This window comes from Panthera onca, chromosome D1 (assembly GCF_046562875.1).
Source record: "Panthera onca isolate mPanOnc1 chromosome D1, mPanOnc1 haplotype 2, whole genome shotgun sequence".
NCBI classification, from domain to species: Eukaryota; Metazoa; Chordata; class Mammalia; order Carnivora; family Felidae; genus Panthera; species Panthera onca.
In genome coordinates, this window is record NC_138348.1 from 4,320,313 (window position 1) to 4,343,883 (window position 23,571).

The 23,571-nt window shown below is 55.3% G+C and overlaps 1 protein-coding gene across 3 annotated transcripts in view; it reads left to right on the top strand.

Moving 5' to 3' along the window:
• CPT1A (carnitine palmitoyltransferase 1A) overlaps positions 1-23,571 on the top strand; it is a 55,838-nt gene that overhangs the window by 23,332 nt on the left and 8,935 nt on the right. For all 3 annotated transcript variants that reach the window (XR_013550291.2, XM_078433776.2, XM_078433777.2), the window contains 10 exons: positions 2,142-2,243; positions 4,784-4,921; positions 5,338-5,415; positions 6,106-6,213; positions 8,532-8,619; positions 11,136-11,331; positions 13,397-13,585; positions 14,478-14,583; positions 17,528-17,644; positions 19,111-19,275. Coding sequence is in view for 2 of the 3 variants with exons in the window: in XM_078433776.2 (XP_078289902.1) it covers positions 2,142-2,243; positions 4,784-4,921; positions 5,338-5,415; positions 6,106-6,213; positions 8,532-8,619; positions 11,136-11,331; positions 13,397-13,585; positions 14,478-14,583; positions 17,528-17,644; positions 19,111-19,275 (1,287 nt within the window). In the remaining variant the exon portion in view is untranslated. The remainder of the gene's footprint in view (positions 1-2,141; positions 2,244-4,783; positions 4,922-5,337; positions 5,416-6,105; positions 6,214-8,531; positions 8,620-11,135; positions 11,332-13,396; positions 13,586-14,477; positions 14,584-17,527; positions 17,645-19,110; positions 19,276-23,571) is intronic.

A 23,571-nucleotide genomic window follows, 5' to 3' on the forward strand; every position in this document is an offset into this window, starting at 1 on the left:
GCAGGCTCCAGGCTCTGAGCTGTCAGCACAGAGCCCGACACGGGGCTCGAACCCACGAACCGTGAGATTGTGACCTGAGCTGAAGTTGGACGCTTACCCGTCCGAGCCGCCCAGGTGCCCCTGGTATTGGTTTTTCCTTTTTTTTTTTTTTTAATTTTTTTTTTTTTTCAACGGTTTTTATTTATTTTTGGGACAGAGAGAGACAGAGTATGAACGGGGGAGGGGCAGAGAGAGAGGGAGACACAGAATTGGAATCAGGCTCCAGGCTCTGAGCCATCAGCCCAGAGCCCGACGCGGGGCTCGAACTCACGGACCGCGAGATCGTGACCTGGCTGAAGTCGGACGCTTAACCGACTGCGCCACCCAGGCGCCCCCTTTTTTTTTTTTTTTCTAAAGTGCTTTTATGGGGCACAGTTTGACGTACAAAAGGCCATAGCTGTTTAGCAGTGTGTCCGCGGGGACGTGTGCACCTGCAACCCCATGATCAGTCTCCGGGCCATAGACTTAGCTCCTTGCAAAGTTTCCTCACGCCCTGCCCCATTTTCCTCCGTGGAAAGAGCCCGTGAACGAGATCCACCTTCTCAGCAAGGGTTTAGGCCCACGGTGCGGCGGCGATGTCGGGGACGGGGCCGGTGCCCCGGCCGGGCAGCCGCCGCCCCGTTCGCCGCGGTATCGGTCCTTCTGTGGCTGGCTCGCCTCACCTGGCACGGAGTCAGGTGCGGGTGCCTTGTACTTTCAAAGGAGGATCCCCGTGGACCTCTCCCCTCCACGCTCAGCTGGTTGCCCTGGGAGTTGGCCTCTCCTTGCTGCCAGGGGCATTGCTTCCCCGTGACTCACACGTGTGGCCAAAGAGCAAAGAGTCCGGGAGTCCTGAACATGCTATATTAGCGTGTGCTGGGCTCGCCATCCAGGTTGTTCATCAAAGTAGAGTGACATCCGTCCGCTGCTTTCAAAGCTCTTCTGACTGAGTGGTTCCCCTGGCCGACCGGTCTGACCAGGTCTCCCCGGTTCACCCTTCTCCCCGAGGGGGTTTTGCCTGCTCTCCTGGGCCCGTAGTCTGAGCGTCCCCTCGTCTGCCGTGCGTGTGGACGTTTGTCCGACTTTACCCGTGACGGCTGAGCTCCGCCTCCCGGGGCCCACCCTCACCCACACGCTTCGCCCTCCTCCAGACCGACTTCCTGTGCCCACGTGGCTGTGAGATGTCAGTTTTCCAGAGAAGCAGAATTAAAAAAAATTTTTTTTAAATGTTTTATTTATTTTTGAGACAGAGAGAGACAGAGCATGAATGGGGGAGGGGCAGAGAGAGAGGGAGACACAGAATCAGAAGCAGGCTCCAGGCTCTGAGCCATCAGCCCAGAGCCCGACACGGGGCTCGAACTCACGGACCGTGAGATCGTGACCTGAGCTGAAGTCGGACACTTAACCAACTGAGCCACTCAGGCGCCCCAAGAGAAGCAGAATTTAACACCCACAAGAGAGTCAGAGAGGGCACCCACACTTCACACAATAAAGCTAAATGGTGTTCCCACGATGGCATTCTGGTCACGTCCAGTTGAGTCCCAGCCACCCCCTCCCCCCCCCCCCCCCCCTTGAGCCCTAGAAATGCCTTTGAGGTCTGGTCCGTAGGAGATGACCACTCACGACACCAAGGTGAGATCATTCCAGATGAAAGCGAGGGCCGATAGGCAGATAGATGTGTGCTGTCCATTGGGCTTGGCGGTGGCTGAGGGGGGGCCGCACCGCTGCTCCTGGGGTTGGCTCGAGCCCAGGCTTCTCGGTCCAGCCCCTCGTCACCGTTGCCAGAGTTTTGAGCCAGTCCCTAACCCGAGGGCCTCGCAGAACCAGCTGACTGACACGGGGCCCACATGCAGCTGTGCAGTCAGACAGCAGAATCTGGGCGCCCAAGAAGGGGTCCTGTCCCGGGCCCCTCGCGGCATCTGTCAGACTTGGGCTTTCATCAGCCTGGGCTTCGTTTGGGCTTCCCTGCTTGTTTGTGTGCCCGGGGGCGGAAAACAGACCAGAGGGGACACAGGCCACCGCAGAACATCCGTAACTAGTCGGCAAGTCGTCTGTGCTTGAGAACTGGTTTCACATCTTTAACACGGTCTCTCGTTTTAAAACGTACCTTTTTTGTTTTGAAGGGCATGGTCAAGATCTTTTCAGGCCGCAAGCCCATGTTGTACAGCTTCCAGACGTCTCTGCCACGCCTGCCGGTCCCTGCGGTCCAGGATACTGTGAACAGGGTAAGCGTGGCTTCAGCTCGCTGTGGCGCCCGCTCCGAGGGGCAGGTGTCCTGGGATTCCGCTCGTGACCGGGTTAATTTACCATCGTTGGGTCACGGACTTGTCTGGCTGTTGTGGGAGATCTTTTCCTTTCTGATGTATCAGCATGTGTTATGTGTTTTTCTTTTTTTTTTATCTTACTTTTTTAAATGTTTATTTGTTTTTGGGAGAGACAGAGCATGAGCAGGACGGGGGTGGAGAGAGGGAGACACAGAATGCGAAGCAGGCTTCAGGCTCTGAGCTGTCGTCACAGAGCCCGACGCGGGGCTCGAACTCCTAAACCTTGAGATCGTGACCTGAGCCAAAGTCAGATGCTCAAACGACTGAGCCACCCGGTTGCCCCCGTATTAGGTGTCTTTTAAAAGGTATCACCCTTGTTAGAAAAACGGCTTCACAACGTTTTCCTTAGATAGCTTCGTTGAGCCATAATTCACATGTGTAGAGATCCGTCCCAAGTATCTAGTCCGCCGGTCTTTGTTATGTGATTAGCGTTTTACGTTGTGATAAAAATGTAAACGTGACCGTTGTAACCACTCGGAAGTGTGCAGTTGTGTGGCATCGAGTACATTCTCTTAGCACAGCCTCCACCACAGTCTAGTTCCAGAACTTTCCGTCACCAAAGCCCCGTGCCTGTGAGCATCATAACCCGTTTTACGCCCCAGCCCCCCGGCTCCCACTAGGCTGTCTCTAGGTTTGCCTGTCCTGGAAGTTTCCTGTAAGTGGAATCCTACGATATGTCCTGTGCGCCCGGCTCTTAGACCGTTGAGATTTATGTGTCCCTCAGTCTGTCATTCCTCTTGATGACTGGATGCTATCCACCTGTATGGTCGGACCGCCCTATATTCATCCGTGCATCAGTTGATGGACAGTTGAGTTTTTTCCACCTTTTGGTTGTTGTGAACGGTTTTCGTTTTCGTTCAGGCACCTGCTTGTGGTTCTCTTGGGCACGAGCCTGGAACTGGGATCACGGGATCAGGGAGGATTTCTTGTTTAACTCGTCAAGGAACAGCCATGCTGGTTTCCTCGGCGCCTGCGTTCCCACCCCAACCGGTTTTTGCCTCTCCTGTGGCCCCACCTTAAAAACGTCTTGGCTTTGGGGCCCCTGGGAGGCTCCGTCGGTTGAGCGTCCGACTTCGGCTCAGGTCATGATCTCGCGGTTCGTGGGTTCGAGCCCCGCGTCGGGCTCTGGGCTGACAGCTCGGAGCCTGGAGCCTGCTTCTGATTCTGGGTCTCCCTCTCTCTCTCTGCCCCTCCCCTGCCCATGCTCTGTCTCTCTGTCTCAAAAATAAATAAAAGCATTTAAAAACATGTCTTGGGTTTTGAATCCAGGCTTAGTCATTTAGTTTCTGTTGGCTTTTTCGAGTCCCCCCTCCTCTCTGCTCTCGTGTGCTGCCCTCCCCTGAGGACGGGCCTAGCGACACCTGTGGTTCTGGTGACTGGCTCGGGCTTATTCTAAGTGTTGTTTTCAGTTCCACGAACGCACATCTCACTTTGAATAAACTCGAACAGCCGGTTGGTTTCAGCAATGGGGCCCCATCTTTAAACATGCAAGGAGATTTCTAGAGATTTCATTGCTGCCTCAAAGCTGTTTTCACAGCAGATAATATTGGCACAGTGAAACGTTTCCTGGTAAACCGAGGGCTTTACTTTCTTGTTTGTTTATTTTTGAGAGAGGGAGCGGGAGTGGGTAAGGGGCAGGGAGAGAGGGGGAGAGAGGATCCAAAGCAGGCTCTGTGCTGTCAGCAGCGAGCCCATCACGGGGCTTGAACCCATGAACTGCCAGATCGTGACCTTGGGTGAAGTCAGATGCTCAACCAACTGAGCCACCCAAGCTCCCTTCTTTTTTTGTTTTTGTTTTTCATAATTGCTTTCATTCTTTTTTTGTTCTTTTAAAGTTGGTTTACTTATTTAGGAGTCGGGGAGGAGCAGAGAGAGGAGAGGCAGAGAATCCCAAGCAGGCTCCACACTGTCAGCAAAGAGCCCGACGTGGGGCTCGAACTCACAGACCATGAGATTATGACCTGAGCCAAAGTCAGGCGCTTAACCGACTGAGCCGCCCAGGCGCCCCAAGATTTTCTTTTCTTTTAATTTTTTTAATGTTTAGTTTTGAGAGAGAGAGAGAGAGAGCATGAGTGGGGGAGGAGCAGAGAGCGAGGGAGACACAGAATCAGAAGCAGCATCCAGGCTCTGAGCCGTCAGCCCAGAGCCCGACGCGGGGCTCGAACTCACAAACCGTGAGATCATGACCTGAGCCGCAGTCGGACGCTCAACCGACTGAGCCTCCCAGGCGCCCCGCAAGATTTTATTTTTAATCTCTACACCCAGCGCAGGGCTCGAACTCCTGACCCCGAGATCAAGAGCCACACGCTGTACTGAGCCCGCCAGGCGCCCCACTCGGGGAAGATTTTTAAACCTTTGAAATCCGTTTACGGTTTTTTGCGAGGCACGGATGAGGGGCCCGTGCATTTTAACTTGGCTTATGTGCTTTGCATCAACCCTAGTATCTGGAATCGGTGAAGCCGCTCATGAAGGAATCGGACTTCAAACGCATGGCGGTTCTCGCGCAAGATTTCGCCGTCAGCCTCGGACCAAAACTGCAGTGGTATCTGAAGTTGAAGTCCTGGTGGGCTACAAACTACGTAAGCGCTCACACACACCATCGTTCTCGGTGCCGAGTGTTTCGCGTGGAAACACGGGTCCGTGCCACGAAGCCGGGCTCCCCCGGGTGTGGCCGCAAGAGGGGCCGCCTGGCGGGTGACCCGAGGTGGGACGTGGAGGAGACGTTAACTGTGACCGGACAGACCCGATGATGAGGCTGCGGGTCGGGGCTGGGGGGCTGGGGGGCTGGGGGGCTGGGGCGGGGGGTCACGCCGTGTTTTGATGAGGCCCCATCTGTGAGGGTGTGGAACTCACACGCACACACAGGCGCCTCAACACGAAGCAGTGTGGCAGGAGTCCCCCGGAGCCGTCCTTGCCCCCCACCCGTCCCGGGCCCCGCCAGGCTGTGTCACTCCCGCTAAGCTCACCGGTGGTCTGTCCTGTGTGCACCCGACAGGTGAGCGACTGGTGGGAGGAGTACATCTACCTGCGGGGCCGGGGGCCCCTGATGGTGAACAGCAACTATTATGCCATGGTGAGTGGCGGGGGAGCGCCTGTCCCCGCTCCCGCGGGCCCTGGGCTTCCGTCCGCGGCCCCGGGGACCCGCCCTCCGTGCCCAAAAGCCGCGTGCGCGTCTCTGTGTTTGCCCCGAGCCACCGCGGAGAAACGAGGACAGCAGAAATGCTCTCGGGCCCGTGCCCTCTCCCTGTTGTCACCGCTGGGCACCGGGTCGTGCCACAGCAGCCTGAGGGCCCGTGTCCCTGCCCAGCTGCCGCGCTTAGTGACCTGGCGGGCCAGGCGCACGGCTTCCTCCCTCGCTGCCCTAAGGCGCCAGGAGACCGAGCCCCGTGTGTCATTTCCGGGTCTCTTGGGGTTTTTTTTCCCTGTCTTCTGCGACATTGATGGCCTGGGAGGGCACACGCCATTCTTTTGTGAGAAGCCCCTGAAAACAGTGGGTTTTGGGAACTGGCATTTAATACCTGTAATAACTGGCCAACCTCATTCTGTGTCTCTTGCTTTGTCCTTCCCTTCCTTTCACTTTCCCGTGAAACATGAAATAAAACCGGCAAAGCGTAGGAAGCGGGATTTCGGTTTGTTTTCTATCAGAGCAGGTGTCATTTAACAGGTAGGGAAGGATTTCCGCGGTGCAGAAACGCCCTCCTGTGTAGTTACGTCAACTTGTCTCCTGCTACGAACGTTCTGTGTGCCGTGTGCCCCTTTCTAGGACTTGCTGTACGTCTTACCGACGCAGATTCAGGCGGCGAGAGCCGGCAACGCGATCCACGCCATCCTGCTGTACCGACGGAGACTAGACAGGGAGGAGATCAAGCCGGTACGCAAGCAAACTGCTCTTTAAGAGCTTCGTTTTTTATGTTTATTTATCTACTCTGAGAGAGAGCGCGTGCACGTGTCGGGGAGGGACAGAGAGAATCCGAAGCAGGCTCCGGGCTCCGAGCTGTCAGCACAGAGCCCGACGCGGGGCTCGATCTCACGAAGCGTGAGATCATGACCTGAGCTGAAATCGAGAGTCGGAGGCTTAACAGACTGAGCCCCCCGGGCGCCCCTGAAAAATTCTTCTTAAGCAGCTTTGTTGGCGAGGTGCACATACGTGAGGCGTGCGGTTCGATAGGTTCTGATGAATTTATATAATGTGCCCCTGAAACCGTCACCACAGTCGAGACCGTGAACACAGCCGTCACCCCCAGACGTTCCCCTGGGGGCCTTGTGCTCTCGCTGAGCCTCTCCCGTCACCTGCCAGGTAACCGCCACCTGCCTCCTGTTACTCTAGATTGTTTGCATTTTCCAAAGCTTTGTGCAGGTGGAATGCTACAGTGGACACTCTCTCTGTCTCTCTCTCTCTCTTTCTCTCTCTCTTCCTCTCTCTCTTCCTCTCTCTCTTCTTTCACTCTGTATAATTATTTTGAGATTTAACTCTCCGTGCGTATCCTAAATGGATATACGTTCGTTGTACTTTAGTCCCATAACCAGCCCTGGAAGAAGCCCTTGCTTACTTGTGTAGGAAAATGGTTTAGCTGGTAAATTATTCAAGAGGGATGAGATGTTCCTTCCTTGTTCATGCCCTGCAGGGAAGGGAGCCCAACGCAGGGGCTTAAACTCAAAACCCTGAGATGAAGACCTGAGCCGAGAGCGAGGGTTGGACACTTAACTGGGCCACACAGGTGCCCCGTCGTGTCATGTCCTTTCACCCCTTCCCTTCCCTTCCCTTCCCTTCCCTTCCCTTCCTCTTCCCTCCCCTCCCCTCCCCTCCCCTTCCCCTTCCCCTTCCCCTTCCCCTCCCCTGCCCTTCCCCTCCCCTTCCCTGCCCTTCCCCTCCCCTTCCCTCCCCCTTCCCTCACCTCCCCTTCCCCTCCCTTCCCCTTCCCACCCTTCCCCTCCCCTCCCCTCCCCTTCCCTTCCCCTCCCTTCCCCTTTCCTTTCCCTTCCCTTCCCTTCCCTTTCCCTTTCCCTTTCCCTTTCCCTTTCCCTTTCCCTTTCCCTTTCCCTTCCCTTTCCCTTCCCTTTCCCTTCCCTTTCCCTCCCTTCCCCTTTCCTTTCCCTTCCCTTTCCTTTCCCTTCCCTTTCCTTTCCCTTCCCTTCCTTTCCCTTCCTTTCCTTTCCTTTCCCTTCCTTTCCCTTCCTTTCCCTCCCCTCCCCTCCCCTCCCCTCCCCTCCCCTCCCCTCCCTTCCCCTTTCCTTTCCCTCCCCTCCCCTCTTCCTTTTCCCTCCCTTCCCCTCCATTCCCCTTTCCTTTCCCTTCCCCTTCCTTCCCTTCCTTTTCCTTCCCTTCCTTTTCCTTCCCTTCCTTTTCCTTCCCTTCCCTTCCCTTCCCTTCCCTTCCCCTTCCCCTTCCCCTTCCCCTTCCCCTTGAGAGAGACAAAGATAGAGCACAAGTAGGGGAGGGGCAGAGAGAGGAGGACAGAGAATCCCAAGCAGCACAGAGTCCGATGCGGGGCTTGAACTCACAAACCATGAATCCTGACCTGAGTCAAAGTAGGACACTCGACTGTCCAAGCCACCCAGGCATTTCTTTCTTAAATACGCCTTTGGTTGAAAGTGTCAGTTTGTAAATGACTGATCAGAACGTGTTACTTGGGAAGGAAGATGCCGGAAGCCCTGGCACAGTTCAAGCTTTGCTTTGCGGTGCAGGTTGGCATCCCAGAGAAAGGCTGCTCTTTGCAGAGTTTGCAAGGGATTAAGTTGAACGCCCTGTGCACTTGGAAAACAAATCCAGCATTTCAAATTTTTTTTTCAGTTTTTTTTAATGTTTATTTATTTTTGGGAGAGAGTGTGTGTGAGCAGGGGAGGGGCAGAGAGAGAGGGAGACACAGAATCAGAAGCAGGCTCCAGGCTCTGAGCTGTCAGCACAGAGCCCGGTGCGGGGCTTGAACCCATGAACCGCGAGATCATGACCTGAGGCGAAATCAGTTGCTTAACTGCTGAATCGACTGAGCCACCCAGGCGCCCCTAAAGATTTTCTTTTTTTATTCTTTTGTGTAATCTCTACCCCCAGCATGGGACTCGAACTTACAACCCCGAGATCAAGAGTTGCACGGCCTTCCCACTGAGCCTGCCCGGTGCCCCACAAATTCAGCATCCTCCCCCGCCCCCGCCATGGAATTCTTATTTGTTTGAAACATACTTTTGTTGCAGATTCTGCTGCTGGGATCCACAGTCCCACTCTGTTCCGCTCAGTGGGAGCGGATGTTTAATACTTCGCGGATCCCGGGAGAGGAGACGGGTGAGTGGGGCTCCTTCCGGAAGCAGCACTTTCGCTCCACACGGAGGCGGCGGAATGACAGTGCCGTGATTCGTGCCCACCCCTCCTGAGGTTGTGAGAATGCGGGCTCGGGAACATTCCTTCCGTTGACCGGACGTGTGGCTTGTCTTCAGACTTGAGTTTCTCTTGGGCTGAAGGCCGTCTTATAGGGAGCCTGCTCCAGATCCGGGCAGGAGTGTCCTCTTCTTCTTCTGGCTCCCGCAGGGGCGGTCTGCTCTGGCCCACGTGTGATGCACGCGGGCTTGTGCCCCCCAGGAGCAACCTGAGCCGGGACGGCTGACCCCCACCCACCCTCCCAGAGCGTAGGGCGGCCACATCACCCGCCCAAGCCGGGGCACCCTTGAGAATGAAAGGAACACGTGGCATCACCGGGGACTGTCCCAGGCCTGCCAGGCCACAGCTCAGGCTGTGCTGCCACTGAGCCTCCGGGTGGCCGTGCCGGGAGGAAATACCTGCCACTCTCACCTGACGAACCTGTCTAGACCTCATGGCGGCCACCCTGACGAACCCATTGCTGCCTTTCAAGCTGGTCGTATATAGAGTCCCAAGCTGATCGGCTTTGGCGTGGGGGGAGCGGGGGTGTTGAGGCAGCCGGGTGCTTCCAGACTGTGAGCCCTGGGCGGTAACTTGTCCCCTGGTGCTGGGCACGGGGGTCCTTGGACGCAGAAGCTGCCCTCTGGGTGGGCTTCCGTCTGGACTCTGCTTTCTGGGACCTGGGATTCAGAAGCTTTCTGAAAAGTCACTCGAGCAGCATACCTGCTGTTCCCCCGGCGTGGGGCGTCCTGGCTAAAAAGTCAGCCCCTGTCTCTCTCACGCTCTGGACTCGGGTGGCCCGTGGCCAGACTGCTGAGAAAAGTGGCCGGGCCAGCAAAAAGCAGTTGCCCCTAATAGTGTTTGTAAAAGTGATTTTAATGAAGCGTCCTACGGTTTTGCCCCCTCCTGTCCGCGGTTTCGCGTTCCGCGGTCTCGGCTATCCGCGGCCAGCCGCCGTGCGGGAAGCACATGGTCCTCTAGAACATCAGCCTCACCCTGTGTCACACCCTTTGTCCCTTGCCTCACGTCCTTTTACCACGTGGGCGTTTTACCATATCACATGAAGAAGGGTGAGGACAGGGTATTTTGAGAGAGAGAAACGACGTTCACATGGCATGTGCTACATTTGTCCCGTTTTATTATTAATTATTGTTAACCTCCTGCGTCTAGTTGATAAATCAGACTTTATCGTAGGATCGTAGGTATGTAAAACAGAAAAGCCAGTAATGTGTTTAGAATTCAGTGCACTCTGGCTTCGGGCACCCACTCGGCAGGGGGGGTGGTCTTGGAACATACCCCTCTTGGGTCAGGGGTGGGGGGCTGCTGTACTTTTCTCTGCCAGGGTTTTGGGCCTCATCTGACAGAGTTATTCCTAAGTCTTTATTGTTTTTGTTGTTTTAAGTGTATATTTTGGGCTGTTGGTTACGGAGTGTATTAGTTTCTAGAGCCGTGGTCACAAAACACCCCAGACAGTGTGGCTTAAAGACACATTCACTGCCTCCTGGTCCGGGAGGCCGGGAGCTGGAGGTGCAGACACGGGCAGGGCCCGGTCCTCCCGAGTCCTCTCTCCTTGTGTGTGGTCCCTCTGTGCGTGTCTGTGTCCTGATCTTTTCCTATAAGTATCCTAGTCATACGGGGTTAAGGTTCACCTTACTCACCATGTTTTAACATAATTACCTCTTTAATGTCTGTCTAGTTTTGAGAGAGAGAGAGCACAAGTGGGGGAAAGGCAGAGAGAGAGGGAGACGCAGAATCTGAAGCAGACTCCGGGCTCCGAGCTGTCAGCCCAGAGCCCGACACGGGGCTCGAACCCACGAACCGTGAGATCATGACCTGAGCCGAAGTCAGACGCTCAACCGACTGAGCCACCCGGCCGCCCCTTCTTTTTTTTTTTTTTTTTTTTTTAAATGTTTGTTTATTTTTGAGACAGAGAGAGACAGAGCATGAACGGGGGAGGGTCAGAGAGAGGGAGACACAGAATCCGAAACAGGCTCCGAGCTGTCAGCACAGGGGCCCGACGCGGGGCTCGAACTCACGGACCGCGAGATTGTGACCTGAGCCGAAGTCTGCGCTCAACCGACTGAGCCACCCAGGCGCCCCAACCGGCCGCCCCTTCTTATTTCTGACTTTGAAGTAAAGGCTGCACGTTTGCTGGAGTTTTCTGGTAGAAACCCTTCAGCAGTCTTAAGTCATTGGCCCAGGATGGTACGTCCCTCGAGTGACTGAGCAGGGCTGCTGAGCCAGAGCGAAACCCGTGTGATCCCAGAGCTCTCCAGTCTGATGCCACACGGACTCTCGAGACTCTTGAGAACTGGACGGACGGGCCGAGCTGGGGGGACGCGGGACGAGAGGGGTTGGTGCCGCGGGAAAGCGGGGGATGCCTCTCTCCTCTCCCGTAACCTCACGCCTCTGGATTTTGTGTCTCGCCCCGCGTCCCGCCGCAGACACCATCCAGCACATAAGGGACAGCAAGCACATCGTCGTGTTCCACAAAGGCCGTTACTTCAAGGTCTGGCTCTATTATGACGGCCGGCTGCTGAAGCCCCGGGAAATCGAGCAGCAGATGCAGAGGATTTTGGACGACCCCTCGGAGCCCCAGCCCGGGGAGGCCAAGCTGGCGGCCCTCACCGCGGGAGAAAGGTGCGCGGTGTCTGTGACCCCGGTGGTGCCTGGGGGCTGCGGGCACCCCTCGTGGTTCTCGCCCTTCCCCGGGGGCTCAGCCGGAGGACAGGTGCCTGTGGGCGACCTGCGGCTGGCGGTGGGGGCGGGGCCAGAGCCTGGCGTCCCCGTCCCCGCTGGTGGGTCACCGAGGCCGCGTGTGCGCGCGGGTGGGCCTGCGTCCGCACGGGGACCGGGGCCCCCGACGGAGAGGAGTCAGCCTGTTTTGTGCGGCCGCGGGCGTATTTAATTTAGGACACGGAACAAGTTTAAACCAAGGCCTCCGCGTCAGGGATAGATTTCCTGCCACGTCTAAAGATCGTTCAGAGGCTTCTGTTTACTTAAGGAATTAGCTCGGAAACAGAGCTGAGTGTCTCTCAGCCTCGGCTGTGTGCACATTGGGCTGGAGAAATCTGTGTCCTGGTGGGGATGGTAAGCAGCATCCTGCCCCCCCCCCGCTACCCCCCCCTCCCCCGACACCAGCAGCCACCACTTAGTGACAACTGCCCAGACTTTGCTCGCTGTCACCAGGGGGCAGTATTGTCCACCAGGGGGCAGTATTGTCCCCGGTTAGCCAGCACCGGCTTCCAGAGATGTGGCAGCTGCGAGGGCAGCAAGGTGGTGAGTGACCCTTCTCAGAGAAGAGGAAGATGCCCGGGCACGAGCACGCGGAGGGTGGCAGCGGGCCCGACAAGTGGCAGGGGCGTCCAGGGAGCGCACTGCACAATCCGTGCAGGGAGCTGCAGAGGGGGTCGGGGACGCCGGAACACAAGGCGGAGAGGGTTCTGTGTGCCCGACTACGTTTGGGCTTGATTCTGCTGTTGAAGGGGCCACCAGGCACCCCGAGCACGTTTGCGAGATTCTTCTGGCCCGGGGGCTCCTGCAGGCAAGGGGGTCCCCCGGCAGGGAGGGCCAGAACGGCAGCCTGAGCAGCAGGGGAGGCTCGGTCCCAGAAGCCCCGGGAGTGTTGGGTCATCGCTGGGCTTCGACGGGGCTGCGAGGAACGGCGGTGGACGGTCCGTCCTGGGGAACGAGCTCCCGTCCCACGTGCCCGTGAGCGTCAGTGCGCGGGATGGCGGGCGGGCGCGGTGCAGCCACGGAGCGGGCCTTCCTGGGGTCCCCCACTCCCCGCGGGGCTCAGCGGGCAGCCGGCCCCGAGCCCCCCATCTCACCTTCCGGAGCCCTCGGTGTAGACGCCGAGCGTATCTGCCGGCCTGTCACCTTCCTGCCCCCTCGCACCGCACCAGGTGCAGAGTAGATGCCCTTGTCACCGTTGTCCCCTGGCAGACACTGACGAGAGCCGTCCGGGCCGGGGAGAGAAGAGGGCGGGTGACAGACCAGGTGACCCTGACCTGGAAGGGTGGGTGGGGCGGCAGACCTGAGGGGGCGCTGAGTGAGGGGCCCAGGAGCAGTCCAAGCAGCCACGGCTGGGGCGCCTCTCAGGAGGTGGGTATCACATCGGCTGCTTGTAGCTCCCGTGAGGCGGGTGGAGAAGAAGAGTCCCTTCACTTGCACTCCCGGGGGCACCTCTTGTCCCGGGGGTGTCCCGGGGTCGTTCGCAGCACGGACTTGGGCGGGACTTGGGTTTGAAGCTCTCCTCGCCACAAAGTAGCTGTGACCACGTCTCTGTGCCTCAGTTTCCCCCTCTGAAAAAATGGGGACGGTCGCGTTGACCAGGGAGCTAGGACAGGGACAAGGTGGTGGTCACACACTTGCGGTGACTTCCTTGCCAGAACTGCTCCAGGATGGGGACCCTGGTGTGGGCGCGAGGGGCGCTTTCTCGGGGTCACTGCCCCAAGGTGGCTGAGCTCACGGGCCAGCCTGTGTTCTTGTCGCGCGTGCGGCAGTTTGCGAACGGAGGTGCGCGTCGAACTCCTGCCCGCAAACGGCACGGCCACCCGCGGGCAGTCGTACCCGCAAAATCCTAAGTGTGCGAGTCCCCTCCGATTCCTAGCAAACTGGGAAAAACGCTGTCATTTTGAACGTCACGGGTAAGGAGAGGTCCCCGCATCGCCGCGGGCTTACCTCCGTTGAACTCTGATTTCAGAGTCCCCTGGGCCAAGTGTCGCCAGGCCTATTTTGGCCGCGGGAAAAATAAGCAGTCCCTCGACGCCGTGGAAAAGGCCGCGTTCTTCGTGACGCTGGATGAAACCGAGCAGGGGTACAGGCAGCAAGACCCGGATGCATCGATGGACTCCTATGCCAAGTCCCTCCTCCACGGCAGGTGTTACGACAGGTACTGCACCTCCCCTCCCTCCTGAGGGACCGTAGCTCACCTGCGAGTTTGGAAGGGACGTCACATGTCACCGCACCTGCCTCCGGTATCTCCGCTCTTGAGGAATAAGAGCTCACGTAAAACACAACTCTTAAGGGGCGCCCGGGGGTCGGGGCGGGGGGCTCAGTCGTTAAGCATCCGACATTTGGTTTCGGCTCAGGTCAGGATCTCGCGGTTCGTGAGTTCGAGCCCCACGTCAGGCTCTTCGCTGATGGCGTGGAGCCTGCTTGGGATTCTGTCTCTCCCTCTCTCTCTGCCCCTCCCCCTCTCATTCTCTCCCCCCACCCCCAAAAATAAAGAAATAAACTTAAAGCACAACTCTTGACTTTCTTCTTTCCATACACACACACACACACACACACACACACACACAGCTTAAGCGGCAGACTTGAGATCCTAACCCCTTCTGTGCATGACCACCTGTCATGGTAGTGGTGACAGGCGTGGCTCCTGGTGTCTGGGACCAGGCAGGGGAAGGAGGTGGACGGGGCTGACCTGTTGCTCACTGATCGTGACCGTCCTGGAGCCTCCTGTCCCTTGTCTGTGAAGCAAGGTCCTGCCTGCCCTGCCCCCGGGGACAAGGTTTGGCCCAGGGCGGGGGTGTGCGGGCACGTGGCCTCCTGTCTCTTTGGCGATTGCCTTGTGGGCTGGTTCACGTTAGAATAACACGTTCTATTCTGCCGGTTTCCAGCGCGCAAATGGTTACGTCTGTGTCTGATACAGAGAAGTGACTGGCCTCAGAGTGCAACGTGCGCTCTGATCGTCAGTCCACAGAGGTTCAGGACCAGCTTGTCGAGGGGCGGGGGCCCAGGAGCCCACCCAGAATAAAACATGTAATTTTTGTTTCCCACAGGTGGTTCGATAAGTCTTTCACGTTCATCGTCTTCAAAAACGGGAAGGTGGGCATGAACGCGGAACATTCCTGGGCCGACGCGCCCATCATCGGGCACCTGTGGGAGGTGAGCCTTTGCAGCTCCGGCTGGGATGTGGGAGTTGTTGCAGATCCAGACCCCAGACTGCGTTCTATCGTGTGGTTTTCGTCTGATGATACGATGCTTCGTAACACGTGTGGGCACTGGAAGTCACCAGTAGCCCAACAAAAGCCCTTCGTGTCTTCGCCTCCTACAACTCACGTTCCTTAGGTAGAAACACATTTAATGGGGCACCTGGGTGGCTCAGCCTTGGTTTCGGCTCAGGCCACGATCTCGTGGTTCGTGGGTTCGAGCCCCGTGTCGGGCTCTGCACTGACAGCTCAGAGCCTGGAGCCTCCTTCAGATGCTGTGTCTCCCTCTCTCTCTCTCTGCCTCTCCCCTGCTCACACTCTCTCTCTCTCAAAAATAAAGAAAACATTAGAAAAAAAATAATAAATAAAATGTGGGGTTGGGTTGGCCCTGCCAGTTTTTTTAATTTTTAAAAATTCATTTCTCCCTGAACCGTTTAAACTGTTTTCACTGTTGGCGTGAATCACCGAAGGGAGGTTTTGCTTTCTTTTTTTTTTTTTTTAATGACTTTTTTTTTTTTTAAGTTTATTTATTTATTTTGAGAGAGAGACAGAGCACAAGCAGGGGAGGGGCAGAGAGAGAGAGAGAGAGAGAAGGAGAGACAGAATGCCAACCAAGCTCTGTGCCATTAGTACAGAGCCCAGTGTGGGGCTCGAACCCATGAACCGTGAGATCGTGACCTGAGCCGAGATCAAGAGTCCGTCGCTTAGCCGCCTGAGCGCCTCCCGGTGCCCCCAAGGAAGGTTTTGCTTACTTAACTCATCCGTCACAGTTCTTGTTTAAAGAAATTGCTAAATTCCAGGGTTGTCAACAGTGGCCTTGATTCAGAAATTCTGTATTACTTTGGTCTCATGACGCTCAAGGTAACTTTTTTTTTTAAATTTTCTTTTTTTTAATGTTTATCTATTTTTGAGAGAGACAGAGACCGCGTGAGCAGGGGAGGGGCAGAGAGAAAGGGAGACAGAATCCGGAGCAGCCTCCAGGCACTGAGCTGTCAGCACAGAGCCCGACGCGGGGCTCGAACTCACAAACTGTGAGATCGCGACCTGAGCCAAAGTCGGACGCTTCACCGACTGAGCCTCCCAGGCGCCCCGATGGAAGTGCTGGCATTTAACTGTTACCGTCAGCTGACAGAATGGCCTCTGGGTCCAGGGACTGGACGGGGGTCCCAGGGGCTCCCCGCATGGACGGGATCTGACCTACTCTCTTGTCTCGGAGGCCCAGGCCACGTTAGAACGAGAGCTAGCCTCACTGTGCCAAGCCAGTTAAGAAAAAATCAGGTCAGAGTTGAATCCATTTTGCTGTCCGTTGTATTTCTGAAATTTCAGCGTGTTGGACACTCTGGGGGCTCCGAGGCAGAGCGGCTCAGACACTCGGCGGGTGTCTTTTGTCTGTTTCTTTGTGTTTTGCCTCCCCCGCTGGGGAGCTCACTGGGTGCTGGGATTCCTCTTTAAAGAAATGTTTTTGTTATTGTTGATGGAGATATAGTTCGCGTCCTATAAAATTTACCTCCTTAAGGTACACAACTCCCTGGGTTTTGTGTTTTACAAAGTAGTTGTCCGGCCATCCCCATTACCTAATTTTAGCATATTTTCATCCCCCCCCGGCCCCATCCCTGGCAACCACAAATCTACTTTCTGTCTCTGTCACTTTGCCTGTTCTGGGCATTTCATAGAAACGGACTCCTACAACATGTGGTCTTTTTTGTTGTTGTTGTTGTTAAGGTTTTATTTTATGATTATTTTTTTAAATTTTTTTTTTTTTTTTTACATTTTTTTACATTTTTTTTTTTTTTACATTTTTTTACATTACAACCAAGTTAGTTAGCATCTGCTGCAATAATGATTTCAGAAGAGCCCAGTGATTCATCCCCTACGTGTGACACCCAGTGCTCATCCCAACAAGTGTCCTCCTTACCGACCCTTCCCCATTTAGCCCATCCCCCACCCAATATCCCTTGAGCAACCCTCCGTTTGTTCTCTGTGTTTAAGAGTCTCTGATGTTTTGTGCCCCTCCCTGTTTTTATATTATTTTTGTTTCCCTTCCCTGATGTTCATCTGTTTTGTCTCTTAAAGTCCTCATATGAGCGAAGTCATATGATATTTGTCTTTGACTAATTTCACTTAGCATAATACCCTCCAGTTCCATCCACGTAGTTGCAAATGGCAAGACTTCATTCTGTTTGATGCTGAGTAATATTCCATTGTGTGTGTGTGTGTGTGTGTGTGTGTGTGTGTGTGTGTGTATCCCACATCTTCTTTACCCATTCATCCATCGATGGACGTTCGGGCTCTTTCCATCCTTTGGCTGTTGTCGATGGTGCTGCTGTAAACATTGGGGTGCAAGTGTCCCTTCGAAACAGCCCACCTGTATCCTGTGGATAAATGCCTAGTAATGCGATTGCTGGGTCGTAGGGTAGTTCTGTTTTTAGTTTTTTGAGGAACCTCCATACCGTTTTCCAGAGTGGCTTATGATTATTATTTTTTTAAGTAGGCTCCAACGTAGGGCTTGAACTCATGACCCTGAGATCGAGACCTGAGCTGAGATCGAGAGTCGGACGCTCACCCAGCTGAGCCACCCCGGTGCCCCATAAAGATTTTATTTTTAGGTAATCTCTACACCCAACCTGGGGCTTGAACTCCTGACTGTGTTCCTGAGCAGCCCACAGGGTCCGTTTTTCTCCCCGCTCCTGGAGTGGAGATAGGAACGGTCACGTTAGGTGGCTGTGCCGAGGGTGTGAAGTCCGCACACCCCAGGAGTGGCTCTTGTTAACGTGTCAGTCGTATCTCTGTAGACAACAAGGATCTGTCTCCGTCGGATGTCATTTCAAATACGTCTTACGTAACACCGTCGGCCACGATATCTCTCTCACTTGACATGTGTATCTTTTCGTTTGCGACAGTACGTCCTGGCCACTGACTCCTTTCAGCTGGGTTATGCCGAGGACGGGCACTGCAAGGGCGACCCCAACCCGAACATTCCGTACCCCACCCGGCTGCAGTGGGACATCCCGGAGGAAGTGAGTCCGAACGATCCGTCGCCCGGGGTGGGGGACGAGCTTCAGCTCTCACAGCCGCACTGTCCACGCGTACTTGGTGGGTGTGCGCCAGCCCAGCTGGAGACCACGGACACTGAACCTTGTCCGTGCGGGCGTCTCGGGGGGGCCGTGGGGCTGCCCCAGCTCCTGCTGTCTCAGGGGCCCCGCTAGGTAGTTCTCCGCCTGAGGTTTCGGCGGAGATGGTCGGCGACGTTTCCGGCTCGGACCCAGCTAGACGTCGCAGTGAGAAAGTGGGAAACTGCGTCCCTTCCTCCAGGGTTGAACTACTCCAGATCACTCCCTTATAATTTTTGTCTCTTCAAGATTCTCAGGTGCAGTCCACTCGCTGGAAGGAAGCGTTTGGGGGGAAGGGATTTTGGGGGTGGAAATAGCACATTTCCAGTTCCTGTAATCCAGGCAGGAGTTCCCGGGCCTCAACAAATAACTGTCGAAGTAGAAAACGTCACATGTGGTGCTGTACCCCAAGCATTTGTGTCCCCGGGGCTGGGGTGTGCTCCCCAGAGAAAGGTAGCCTTTGCCGAAACGTGTCAGCTGACCAAGTCGGTCGGCATTTATTTAAAACGTGTCCGTAGATTTCACTTTTAGAGCCTTTTTAGTTTCACAGCAGACGTGAGCGGAAAGTCCGTTGAGATCCCTCCCGTCCCCCTTCCCCGACCCCAACGCACGCAGCCTCCCTCATTACCCACGTCCCCGCCAGGGCCGTGCGTCCATCACAGCCCGTGAACCTGCACCCACGTGTCCCCGTCACCCGGAGCCCAGCGTCGCCGTGGGGGTTGACTCTCCGTGGTGAACGCATCACTGATGAGCCGGGTGCGTGGTGACCTGTGTCCACCAGCACGGCATCCCAAGAGTCGTGTCGCTGCCCAGAAACCTGTGCTCTGCCTGTTCATCCCTCCCCGCCCCCCCCTCCAGCCCCCGGCGACCGCTGATCTTGGCCCGGTCTCCACATCTTGCCTTGTCCACGATGTCCTGTTTGTGGAATCCTGTCGTACGTGGCCTTTTCAGGCTGGCTTCTTTCACTTGGTAACACGCATTTACGGTTCTCCCGTGTGATTCCGTGGCCCGGTCGCTCGTCTGTATCGTGTGGTTGTACCACAGTCCATTTCTTGCTTTAAACTGGTTCCTCGGTCGCCGCGATGGGCTTCACAAAACAAAACTCGGGCTGTTCCAAATGGCCTTTGGGGTCCCGCTCAGACCAGGAAGCCCCCGTCTCCTACCGGCGTCCCTCCTGCCGGGGCCACCCCGCCACTGGTCGGCGAGCGGGGTGCCGTGTTGCTAACAAAGCACAGCTGCTGGGTAACACTTTGGAAAGAGCCGAGAGGAAAACGGGGTGTGTTTTGGGGGCACCAACCCTGTGGCTTCGGGGTACGTCGGTAACCCCTCCGCCCTCCCCCGTTAACTAAAGCCTCCCTCTCCTTTCCCTCAAGTGTCAGGAGGTGATCGAGACTTCCCTGAGCTGCGCGAGCCTTCTGGCCAACGACGTGGATTTCCATTCTTTCCCGTTCCACCCCTTCGGCAAAGGACTCATCAAAAAGTGCCGGACGAGCCCGGATGCCTTTGTGCAGCTCGCGCTCCAGCTGGCGCATTACAAGGTACGAGCCTGGGGTTTTGTCGCGAGCCCTGGGGGGTCCTGGACGCATACGTGCCCAGGGCCGTCTGCCCCGTGGGTGGGGAAGGCCAGACACCTGTCCCGGGGGGGCAGCCGCTGGCGCGGAACACAGCCTGCTGGGTCTTGCCCGCGCGTCCTAGTCCAGGGTCTCTGCCACCGACGGGATGGGACGCCTGGTGAGCGGAGCCCCCTCTCGGGTGGTAAACTCAGGAAAAGAAACAGATGCGGGACAGCGAGGGGTAATGTTGACCGCGGATAAACTAGAACACACAGGCCAAAACTGTACTTAAAATCGACTTTCCTGTAGTTCTTCTAACGTTGATTTATTTTTGAGAGAGAGACAGAGACAGAGTGTGAGTGGGGCAGGGACAGAGAGAGAGGGAGGCACAGAATCCGAAGCAGGCTGCAGGCCCTGAGCCGTCAGCCCAGAGCCCGACGCGGGGCTCGAACCCACGAACCGCGAGATCATGACCTGAACCGAAGTCGGACGCTTAACCGACTGAGCCACCCAGGCGCCCCGACTCTACCGTAGTCCTTCACAGAGATGGTCCCATCTTGAGGCTTTCTTTTCCCAAATAATGTACTCACCCAAAGCAGTGGGACAGAAGCACAGTCATAGGGGAGCTGAGCTCTCTGTCTGATGGAGTAAGTGACTGAAAGATATAATAACTGAATCTTAGGATTAATAAGCTTGATTTTTTTTTTAAATTAATGAACACACATTGTCCATAAATATGAAGTGTCAGGGCTTTAAAAGCTGATGACGGTTCCAATACAGAGGTTTTCCGAAGGGAACACTCGGTTCCACAGTAACCCATTTGAAAACAACTGGATGAAATGTTTTCGGCAGCAACAGAAATTAGTAAAGCTGACCCAAGATAAGGCAAGAAGCTGGAAGGAGGTCAGTACCCAAGGAAAGTCAGAGGTGGGTGGCATGCCTGGGTGGCTCAGTCGGTTAAGTGTCCAACTTTGGCTCAGGTCATGATCTCACGGCTTGTGAGTTCGAGCCCTGCCTCCGGCTGTCTGCTGTCAGCACAGAGCCCTCTTCGGATCCCCTGCCCCCTCCTCTCTCTGCCCCTCCCCTGTGCTCGCTCACTCTCTCAAAAGTAAACCAACATCTAAGAAAGTCAGAAGTTGGAGAGCTGCCTGAAACGCGACTGTGCTTAGAAGCAGCTGCGGGGCCATGACAAGCATAAGTTCGAGGGGCTTCGGAAAGGGAGGAGCTGCCTGGTTGGTTCCTGGGCAGGACCCTTTTCATCAGTGCGTCACACATGAGCCGGTGAGCTGGCTTGCCTGACATCGCGGCTCACGGTGGCGTGGCTGAACGTGGACCCAGGCAGGCTGGTTCTGAAACCCATGCCTGAACGGGATGGATGCAAAAAAGACCAACGTTGCTCGTGAATACAAATGCAAAGAACAAAAAAACCCTAAATAAAAAAGTAGCAAATAGAATCTACCAGTATAGGAAAAGTACAGTCACCAGCAGCAGCTTATGGTCCCAGCAGCGAGGGGACGGATCGGTCTCAGCAAATCCGGTAATAGATTAAATCGCATTATTAGATCAGGGGAGGAACCAGACAGTCCCCTCGACAGATACTAAAAAGACATCAAACACTCGGTGTCCATTCCTGACGACAGCTCTAAATGACGGGGACTGTTTCCTTAACGTGATCAATGCTGTCACGTATCAGTAGCCAGCATATGGCTTTAAAGGTGAAGAGGTGAGTGAGTCACCCCATTAAAATAAGGGTGAGCTGCAGCCGGCGGCTTCGCTGTCCTCGAACTCCTTTCCGTGAGCACAGTCCGTGCAGCTGACGGGATACTTGGGCAGGGGGACCGTCACAACATCCTCTCGGGAAGAGCGAGCAGAAAAGCTTTTATGATTAAGACGAACACTCAGAGCGGAGCCTGCTGCAGAGTCTACAAAGCCCAGTGTCTTCCTTGTCGAGCCGTGATGGCCAAGCAGAAAATAGAGCAGGCGGACAGAACGGGAGCAGAGACGAGAGTCTGGGATCCGGACGTGTGTTCATAAAGCAGGTGGGACTTTGGGGGGAGGAAGGGCCCAGAGCCACGGAGAAGATAGAGATGGTCTCCGAAAGGGAGACAAGGCTGTGGTTTGGGATAGAGAAGCTTGACCTCATAGAGGCGAACGGTCCCGGTTCACACTCCTGTGTGAACCCAGTCTGAGGTCCGAAGATGATTCGGGGAAGCTTCAAGTTCGTCTAGAAGAGCTGACATTTGAGAATCCCCAGGGACGATCCGAAAAGGGTACACGCAGTGAGGCGGACGCTTGTTCTTTCGAAGTCTGCGATGTGGAAGTTGGAGGAGCGTGGTCATTATCACGGTGCCGGGCTGCTTCCGGATGGTGCCGCGCAGTTCTCTATGGCAAAGGTGGGATTTAACATCGGTGGGCGGGGATGAATTTAATTAGCGAATGGAGTTGGGGAAATTGGCTGGAGGGTTCCATTTGGGAAGAAAAGACAGAGCCCGTTAGGAAAACAGAGTCAGAGCAGAAGCGGGTGGTTGACGAGAACAGAAAGCTGCAGACGGTCAGTGGATGTACGTGGTCAGTCTAATCTTGCCGGGAATCAAGTGCAGCGTAAGGGAGACTGAATCTTTGTGCCACTTGCCAAGGTCTTCCTTGAGTTCCGTGTTTGCGCAGGGCAATTTAGAAAGGGACGTCCGTGCACAGCAGTTGGGCTCATAAAGCTGGAAACACGTGTCGTGAACGTGTAACCATTTCCCTGGCAAATTGTGCCTTGCGAATTGTATCCTTCAAGGACAGGCTCACAAAGGTCAGCTTAAGCACACCCCTCGGTAAAAATTGGAATCAATCTGAAAGCTTATCAGTGTGAAACCTGTTAGATTACGGTATTCTCGTACCACGGACTGTCACGTGACTGTCGAGTGATGTCTAGCGTATTCTGTGAAAATGCACGGCTGTGGGGCACCTGGGTGGCTCAGTTGGTTAAGTGTCCGACTCCTGACTTCAGCTCAGGTCATGAGCTCACGGTTCGTGAGATCGAGCCCCGCATTGGGCTCTGCGCTGATAGCTCGGAACCTATTTGGGATTCTTTCTGTCTCCCTCCCTCTCTCTTGGTTCCTCTCCTGCGCTCTCTCTTTCAGGAAGGAAGGAAGGAGGGAGGGAGGGAGGGAAGGAAGGAAGGAAAGGAGGAAAGAAGGAAGGAAGGAAGGAAAGAAGGAAAGGAAGAAAGGAAAGAAAAAGAAAGAAAGAAAGAAAAAGAAAAAAAAGAAAGGGAAAAGAACAAATATGTGGTTGTAAAACACCATGTGAAAGTTTGAAGGCTGATAATTTATTACGGTGATCTTCAGACTTTGGCCCACAGGCCGCACCCAGTCCGTGACTTGTTTTCGCTCGGTCCTTGGGCTGAGAATGGTATTGATTTTTAATAATTGAAAAAACAAAACAAAACAGAAGGATAACGTGACATGTAAATATCAATCGGCATTTCGGGGTTCACAGGGAGCATGTGATTAGCACTGTCACACCTAATCTGGATGTGCAGTCCGCGGGTGTTTTGAGCTGTAGAGGGACAGCCGGGCCACGTGGCCCACAAACACGTGATGTTTGCTCCCTGCGCGGCACGGAAAACGTTTCCCGGCTCTGGCCTTATTGTATGCAGAGCCTAGAAGGGATGGATGGATGGAAGACATTGGCAGGCGGTGCCGGGAAGGTTGGTCTGTATTTTCTTCTATCGTGCCGTGTTCGCGTTTTCTGGGCGTGTAAAGTTACTTTTTCAAAGCGAAAGATGACCTGTTTTCGTACTTATGTCTGTTCTTTGCCCTCCGGCTGGAGGTTACCAGGACTTCACTCTCCACCCTCCCACCCATGTCTGTTTTTCACACCACACTCAGCCTATTAAGAACGGTCCGCGTACTAAGATGATCTATGAAAAATGCCAGGCAGCTCTTTCCTTTCAGAAGTTCGCACGTGCGAGCTCGCTCATGAAGCGGTTGCTGTGTTAGGGACGAGCCTCTTCCTAGAGACCCTCCTCTGCTCAGCTCTGAGCCGCAGACCTCGCCGTGGCCGCGTGTGACTCCAGATGTCCCGCGGGTCCTGGGTTTCTGCTCCAGGCTCTGAACCTTCTCTGCGCCCTGGACCCCGTAGGCAGTTCAGGAAAGCCTGGGGGAATCCCCTCTCAGAATAACTTCTATAAAGCGTTGTAAGAAATACTCAGGGGGCGCCTGGGGGGCTCAGTCGGTTAAGCGTCCGACTTCGGCTCAGGTCACGATCTCGCGGTTCGGGAGTTCGAGCCCC